The sequence below is a fragment of the Marmota marmota genome, unplaced genomic scaffold (genome assembly GCF_001458135.2).
Source record: "Marmota marmota marmota unplaced genomic scaffold, marMar, whole genome shotgun sequence".
NCBI lineage: Eukaryota > Metazoa > Chordata > Mammalia > Rodentia > Sciuridae > Marmota > Marmota marmota.
Genome location: NW_026013326.1, coordinates 1 through 8,906, shown reverse-complemented (window position 1 = coordinate 8,906; position 8,906 = coordinate 1). Strand labels below are relative to the sequence as shown.

The 8,906-nt window shown below is 47.4% G+C and overlaps 1 protein-coding gene across 1 annotated transcript; it reads left to right on the top strand.

Annotated features, from left to right (window-relative positions):
* Positions 1-6,083: 6,083 nt before the first annotated feature.
* Positions 6,084-8,109, top strand: LOC107134075 (serine/threonine-protein kinase MARK2-like; the record flags this gene model as incomplete). Its single annotated transcript, XM_015476210.2, has 1 exon — positions 6,084-8,109. A coding segment is annotated over exon 1 (1,385 nt), but the record flags the coding sequence as incomplete, so codon positions are not given.
* Positions 8,110-8,906: the final 797 nt, after the last annotated feature.

Here is an 8,906-nt window from a genome sequence, read left to right as displayed (position 1 = left end):
GGGCTTATATTTCTTGTTATTGAACCTGGTTATGGTAACTAGCTAATTTTTCTGGTTTCCGTACCTCGTCATGGTAAGTGTTTAATTTCTCTAGTTATAGTATCTGGCCACTGTATCTAACGAATGTCTCTGGTTACTATAACTGATCACAATGTCTGGGAAATGTCTCTTGATTACTGTACCCAAGTCATAGTATTTGAATATTTTCTCTGGTTACTGTAGATGGTCACATTGTCTGGCTTATATCTCCTGTTCTTGTACCCAGTCATGGATCTGGGTAATGTGTCTAGTTAGTGTATCTTGTCAAAGTATATGATTAATGTCTGGTGACTGTGTCTGATCACAGTAACTGGACATTTTTCTCTATGCTGTACTTATTCAAGATGTCTGACCCATTTGTCCACATACTATACCTGGTCATGGTATCTGGCCAATATCTCTGGTGACAGTAGCTGTACACTGTATCTGGGTAATGTCTGTGTTTTCTGTGACTGGTCAAAGTTCTAGCTAATGTTTCTGGTTAATGCCTCTGCTTTTTGTAACAGGTTGAAGTATGATGTATTGTCTCTACTTACTGTTCCCACTGACAGAATCTGTTTACTGTACCCAGTAACAGTTTCTGTCTCTGGTTACTATGTCTGGTCACCATACCTTGCTAATGTTTCAGATTACTATATCTGGTCATATTATCTGCCTAATGTCTCTGTAGGCTGGACCTTTTCATGGTATCTGGCTAATGACACTGGTTACTCTACTTGGATACAGTCTGGGTAATGACTATTTATTTTACTGGTTCTCCATGTCTTCCTAAAGTCTCAGCTACTGAATATGGTTGCAGTATCTTGCTAATGTCTCTAGATAATCTATTATCTATTCATGGCATCTTATTAATATTTCTGCTTATTGTAGCTCCACATGTAATCTGGTTATCATCACTAGTTATTGTACCTGGACATGGTATTTGGACAATGCCTCTTATTATTGTAACAGGTTGAGGTATGAGGTATTGTCTTTTCTTACTATTCCTGGCCACAGAATCTCCATTTAATTTAGAGCATCAGGTTGTTGTGTCTATTTAGTGCACCTGTATCTGGTATTAGAGTGATGTCTCTGTTTACTGTATCAGGGCAAAATATTAGGCTTACTGTACTGGGTCACAGTATCTGAATATGGTCTCTGTTTACTGTAACTGGTCACAGTTCCTGGCTGATGTCTATAGTTACTGAATGCCATCAGGGTATCTGGCTAATGTTTCCTGTTGCTATTCCTTATCACAGTATCCGGCTTCTGTGTCTAATTGCCATACTAATGCATGTGGTCATTGTATCTGCTATTGTCTGTCACTCCCAAACCTGATCACTAAATTTGCATATTACCTCTGGTTATAGTGACTGGTTTCCATATCAGGCTAATGTCTCTCTTAACTGTATCTAGGCACAGTATCTGAGCATTACCTACCTGGTCACTAAATCAGGCCTGGTTACTATATCTATTTATAGCATCTAGCTATTGTCTTGTTTACTTTACCTGGTCACAGTAGTAGGCTAATATCTCTGTTGATTGTATTCAGGCATAGTATCTGGACATTGTTTCTCCCTGGTCATTGCATCAGGCCTGGATATGGGATCTGTTCACTACATCTGGCTATGTCTCTGGTTACTTGAACTGGTTATAGTAGGAGGCTAATGTGTCCCGAGATTGTATCTGGTTACTACCTCTAGGTTTCATCTCTATATACTGTTCTTGGTAATGGTATGTGACAAATGTCTCTGGGTATAGCACCTGGTCATGTTATCTGGCTGTTTCTGTTTAATATTCATGGTCAGGTTATCTGACTAATACCTTTGGTTACTGTACCTGGTCATACAGTCTGGATAATGTCCGATTTTGGTACCTCTCCATGGTTTATGGCTATTATCTGTGGTTCCTGCACCCAGTTACAGTAACAGGCTTTGGGCTATAGTGGATGTATCTGGATAAATATCAGGCAATTGTCTCTGAATGGTGTACTTATTCGTGGTATGTGACTCATGTCTCTAATTTCTATATCTGGTAACAGTATCTGGATATTGTCACTGGTTACTGAACGTGGTATCTAGCTAAAGTCTTTGGATACTGTACCTACTCATGGTATCTTGTATTTTCTCTACATACTATACCTGATTGTGGTACCTGGTTAATGTATCTCGTTACTGTAGTTGGTCACAGTATCTGCATAATGATTCTGTTAAGTGTACCTAGTCTCAGTATCTTGCTAATGTCTCTGGTTACCATACCTGGCCACAGTAATTGCCCAATTTCTCTGTTTACTGTACCTAGTCACAGTATCTGACTATGCTTCTCCTTTCTGTAATACGTCACAGTAGCATAGTCTCTGCTTACTGTTCCTGGTCAAGTATCTGGCTAAGGTCTCTGTTCACTGTACATTGTCACAGCATTGGGTTATTATATCTGTTTACTGTATCTGGTCCCTGTATTAGAGTATCATTTCTGTTTACTTCATCTGGTCACAGAACCTGGCTAATGTCTCTTAAGTCTGTGACATTATTTGATTAATGTCTGATTATAGTAACTACTCACAATACTTGGATAATGTCCAGTTGCTGGATCAGGTCATACTGCCTAACATCTGTGATTACTATACCTGATATTGGACCCTGGATTTTGTCTCTGATCACTTTACATATCTGATTTTCTTCTCTGGTTATGATTTCTGGTCATGGTACATACTTGTTTGTGGTTGCTATGCCTAGTCATGGTATCTGGCTGACATCTCTGGTTACTCTACCTGCTGTATATCTGGTGTGATGGTTATTCTGAATTTCCAACTTGATGGAATTAAGAGATGCCTAGTATTAAAAGCTTCTGGGTGTCTCAGTGAGGTTGTTTCTAGGAATGATTGGCATATGGGACAGCAAGCTAAGGTGGATACCCATTGTAAGCGTGGGGATTCAATAGGTTGGGGTCTTGGATGGAATAAAAGTTGGAAGAACAAGGAAGCAGCAGCAGAAACGAGCTCAATTCTTCTTGAATGGGTTCTTGACTACTGCTGTGATCACCTGAGGACATCAGAATCTACTTCCTTCATTCTTCCAAAGCAGACCCTGACCAGCAACTCTCCAGGGGGTTTCCAGGCCTTTGGTCCAGGACAGGGGTGGTATCATGGTTCCTTTTATTCTGAGACTCCAGTTTCATGGGCTGAGAAGCTACTGATCTCTCCAGCTCTCCAGTCTGCAAATGGTCACTGTAGGACTATCCAGTTTCTGGTTGTATAAGACAATCTAACACATCCCCTTTTTAAAACCATACCTGTTTATATCCTGTTGGTTCTGTTCCTCTAGAGAAACCTCACTAATACTCTTTCATTACTGGTCGCAGTATCTGTGTAATGTCTCTGTTTAGTGTACCTGGTCATGGTATCTGGATAATGTCTTTGGATAATGTATCAGGTCACAGTATCTGGGTATTGTCTGTGTTTTCTGTACCTGATCACAATTTCTCTGTATACAGTTTCTGATAATTATACAAAGTCACAGTAGAGGACAACATCTCTAGTTACTGTACCATGTCATAGTATCTGAGTATTATTTCTGTTTATTGTCTATAATTATTTGACCCTGTTGGTTTGGGCCTCTGGCAAGATAGAACATGATGACAGAAAGCATGTAGTGGAGCAATGTTGATTACCTCATCGTGGCCAGGAAGCAAATATTAGGAGGGAGGGAGAAGAGGAGCCTGGGATAAATGACAAAATGTACCCTCAAGGGCATTCCCCCAATGATCTATATCCTCCAACCTTGAGCACATTCTCAAGTTCTTACCTCCAAATAACCCCTTGAGTGATGGATCCCCTAGCATTCTTATAATCTGTTTGTGAGGTCAGAGGCCTTTATGATCCTGTCTTCTGCTCAAGGCCTAATCTCTGAGCTCTCCTGCATTGGGGACCAAGTCTTTAACACATGGGCTTAATGAGGACATGTAAGATCCAAAACATAATATTCTGCCCGCAGTTCCCAGAACTGTTGTCTGTGAGACAATGTGAATTGTATTTCGTTAATCTCCAAGAGTTCCTGTAGTCAATAGTTCCAATATGGCTCAAACATCTAAGTTCAGAGTCTTCTCTCAAGACTCAGGATAAATATTTGATGTGAGCCGCTGTAAAAAATCAAACCAACAGTTGCACATTCCCAAGACACACACACACAGGATAAATGTCCCCATTACCAAAGGAAGGAGTAGGAAAATGACAAAGAGGAATAGTTCAAAGCAAGACCAGATCCTCCCAGGGTAAACATCAATTCCTGTAGGTCCATATTCAACATCTATGTCACAGGGTGGTATGATGTGAGCACCAAAAGGCTTGTGCAAAAGCTCAACTGAAAGTGGACCAAGGACCTAAGCAATGGATCAGAGACCCTGCCATAACTAGAAGAAAAAGTTGGTCCAACTCTGTATCATCTTGGCTTTAGGAGTCAAGAAGACTCCTGGAGTGTAAGAAGTAAAACCAAGAATCAATACATAGGATGATAGCAGACTAAAAAGCTTCTTCACAACATAGGAAACAAGAGTGTAAAGAGATAGCCTACAGAAGGGGACATCTTTACCACCAGCACCTCAGATAGAGCATTACTCTCCAGTATATATAAGAAATTTGTAATGTTTTGAACAACCAACAATAAAAAATTAAAAAAAAAAATGAAGTTATAAAAAAAAAAAAAAAACTCAAAAAAACTTGAACACTAACAGAACAAAACAAAAACAATCCAGAAAACAACCCACCCAAATAACTCAATCATTAAATGGGAAAAGGAACTGAAAAGGTACTTCACAGAAGAAGAAATACTATTGTTCAAAAACTGGTAAAAAAAAAAATGTCCAACATCCCTAGCAATTAGAGCAATGTAAATTAAAACTAACTCAGATTTTATCTCACTCTAGTTAGGCAATTATGAAAAATACAAATAACAACAAATATTGGCAAGGATATAGGGAAAAGTTTCACTAAATACATTGCTGGTGGGACTGCAAATTGATGCAACAACTCTGTATGGAGATTCCTTAGAAAACTTGGAATGGAACCACCATTTGACACAGCGATCCCACACCTTGGTTTATACCCAAAGGACTTAAAATCAGCCTACTACATTGATACAGCCACATCAATGTTTAGAGCAGCTCAGTTCACAAAAACTAAGCTATGGAACAAACCTAGGTGCCCTTCAACAGATGTATGGATAAAGAAACTGTGTCATATATACACAATGGACTATTATTCAGCCTTAAGGAAGAAATTATGGCATTTTCTGGTACACTCGGGGAGCAGGCACACTCTAGATAGCTCCCCAATATCACATGTGCCCAATATCACTTGTGCCCATGCATTCACACACACACACACACACACACACACACACAGGCACACGCAGACACAATTATGAAGCCTGGTAAGATGGTGCTCACTTGAAATGCCATCAAATGTTGAGACTGAGGACTAGGGAGCACCATTTTGAAGTTCATGTGGGGAACAGTGTAGAGCTAAGGGGTCAAGTTCTTGTGTGGTATATTAGTCTCCGATGTCCACAACTAGAGGGATTAAAAAAAAAAATGTAAGGAAGATAGAAAAAAAAGGAAGGTGGTAGTAGGACAGCTGGGGGAAGGAGGAGGTAGAGTTGAGTTTACTCCTTCTTCCTCTCCACCTCTTGAGGACAAAGCTAGGAAGCTAAGTGAGGGAGAAGGAAGCTAGTTCTGTGCACACACCAAACCTCCTGGCCACCTGACCTTGGATTCATCAGACCCCGGGAAACCCAGGAAGTTGAACCCATGGATTTATTGTGATGAGCTAGCCTAAGATGGCGAGGGGCAGGAGTGTGACAGGGCAAGGCCTCTGGGCACACCTGTGTTTCTCTGTCCCAAGGCAGGACCCATTGGTGGCCTACAAGTGTGTCCTGGATCGCTTTTAGTTGAAACCACTGCCTTGGGGGTTCCAGGGTTCCTAGAGAGGGAAGTGTCTCAGAAATTCTGGGGGAAATGTGGACCAAGGCTGGTTTGCTCTCAGCCCCGTTGGAGTGAAGAAGCTAAGACCCGGGTGTCTTAGGGGACAGGGCATTGTGTGAGGGTGTGGTGATGTGAGTGAAGGGCCACCACATTAGGACACCAACCTCCCTGAGGTGGCAGACAAAGGAGAGTGGAGGTGCTATGGGCCGAAGGCCAAAGGAGCTGTGGGTGTTGGGACCAGACACGCCAGGGCCTTGGAGCCCACTACAGGTTTTGGTAGGTGCGCAAGACACTGTGGGTGGGCAGGACGCACCTATCTGTGAGCTTGTGGACTTTGATCTTCACATCATGACCAGTGCCAAGGTCCTGGGGGCCAGAACCCCCAGGGAGAGGAGCACCATGGGCCAGGCAGGGCGCACAGGGCCATTTGTGGCCGTGACCTCACAAGGGGCGATTGTCAGGGCATTCCGCGGGCTCTATAAAAGGCAGCGGCGACAGCTGGGCTTCGTCCACTGTGCAGGAAGCTCTTGATGGTGACCTGTGTGACCTTGGTGGTGGACTCCCAGCTAGTTAGTGCATTTGTTGGTTGGTGGTTTGGCGGTTCTGGTTTGTGTCTTGGTTTTTTTGATTTGGGGTGTTGTTGTGTTGTTTTGTTGTTTTAGTCTTGCTTTGTTTGTTGGTTTTGTTTGTTGTTTTAAGGTAGCGTCCTCGGGTGGCGTGGCCGCTCCTCATGCCTAGAGAAAGTAGTGAGAGTCAGAATAGGGCGCCCAGGAGCCCCCAGCGGGGCCTGGAGGCCAGCTCATCCTCGGAGGATGCCCTGATGGGCCAGTATGAGGTGCTGAGGTGCATCGGGCAGGGCAGCTTTGGCACCGTGAGGCTAGCCCGCCACATCCTGACGGGGGCGGAGGTGGCCATGAAAACCGTGCGCAAGGGCCAGCTGGACCCGGCCTTCCTTCAGGCCGAGGTGGCCATCATGAAGGCCGTGGATCACCCCAGCGTGGTGCAGCTGTTCCAGGTGGTGGAGACGGCTGACCACGTGTACCTGGTGATGGAGTACGCTGGTTGGGGCCAGCTGCTGCAGTACATCCCAGAGGGGGTGGGCCTGCCTGAGCAGGAGGCGCAGGGTCTGTTCGAGCAGATGGCCAGCGCCCTGCGCACGTGCCACGCCAAGGGCATCGTGCACAGGGACGTGAAGGCGGAGAACATCCTGCTGGACTCGCGAGGCCGCATCAAGCTGTGCGACTTTGGCGTCAGCGGCCAGTTCAGGCGGGGAGAGCTGCTGCACACGGTGTGCGGCACGATCACCTACTGGGCCCCAGAGATGTTCCTCCCGGGGGCGTACAGCGGGCCCCCGGTGGACGTGTGGAGCCTGGGTGTCGTCCTCTACTTGATGCTGACGGGGCACCTGCCCTTTGAAGGGGACACCTTCGAGGAGCTGAAGGACCAGGTGCTGCACCGCTCCTGGGTCTTACCGGCCCACCTGTCCTTCAACACTCAGGACCTGGTGGCGGACATGCTGACCGTGGACACCATGGACAGGCCCAGCATGGCCCAAGTCGCGACGCACGAGTGGCTGAAATGGGGTCAGTGGCCTTTTGAGATTGCAACCTGGAAGTCCCATCGCCGCTTCTGCCCAGATCCCTCCACAGTGAAGGTCATGCTTGACCTGGGTTTCAACCTCACTGACACCTGGATGTCCCTGAAGGGCCGAAAATTTGATGAAGCCATGGCTACCTATCTCCTGCTCAGGCACCAGCACACGCAGGGGGTGGGCTTCACGGTCCAGAGGAGGTCTGTGCACTCGGGGCTCCAGCCCAGGTCCTCTGCGGGTTCTCTCCCAGCCACCCTGCCCCGCCAGAGGAGCGCCAGCAAGCCCACCTCTCACTCCAGGCGGGTCGTGCCAGCTGTACAGCAGCCGCGTGGGGAGCACCTGCGGCCCGGGCAGAGGGGCAGCAAGGGAGGCAGCCTGCCTGCCCTGGCCCTCCCCAGCCTGCAGGCCCAGAGCCCAGCTGCCCCCGGCAGGGCCCCACAGCAGGACCTTGCCGCCCTGCCTCCTGGCCCTGGGTCTGGAGGCCATAGGTCACAGGTGGAGGGCAGCATTAGCCCCCAGGGAATGTCAGGAGGAGAGCAGGCCCTCCCCAGGCAGCAAGCCCAAGGAGGGACAGCGGGCTCCTCTCAGGAAGGCACCAAGGCCTGGCGGAGGGTGGCCAGGAGGATCCTCGCCTGCCTCACACGAATGTGCTGTTGCTGCGTGGCGGCCCCCAGGACAGGGCCCAGGCAGGAAAACGGGGTGGCTCGGACCCCAGAAGGGCTGGCACGCGGATTGAAAAACAAAGTGGTTCCTGAGATGGTAGCCAGTTGAGATGGAGGCGCAGCCAAGCAGGTGGGTGGGTGCAGCCTGATGCGGCCCTTGCGCCATCCCTGATGGCCTTCCCCAGGACATAACCCACTGTCCCTGGGTGGGTACCAAGAAGGGGGCGTGATGCGCTCAGGCTCAGGCCAGTCCGTGTCTTTCCCCTCAGCCAGTGGCAAGGATCTGATCAGCATGGCGCAGGTGCTCCATAGAGGCGTGCCACCTGCAGGCACCTCCTTCCTATGAGTTCCAGTCCAGAGGGCCTGCTGGGGACAGGATGCCTGGAGACAAGTGCTCTACCACCAACTCCCTCCCTGGTCTGCAAGAAAGACTTGGGAATCCTTTTCCTGGGATGCCCCTCCCCCCGCTGTGCTCTCCTCTGTCCCGTTTCTGCCATGGCAGACATGGCTGGTTTTTAATAAATGTCTCTTCCCCACAGATCTCCTTGCTTGGATGCTTTCAGGGGGACCAGGGAGATTTGTCTGGGTTGCATCCTGCTCTGAGTTGGGGCTGGGCCACCATCCATTAGAGTGAAGGGGTGGTTCTGTAGTATTGGGGA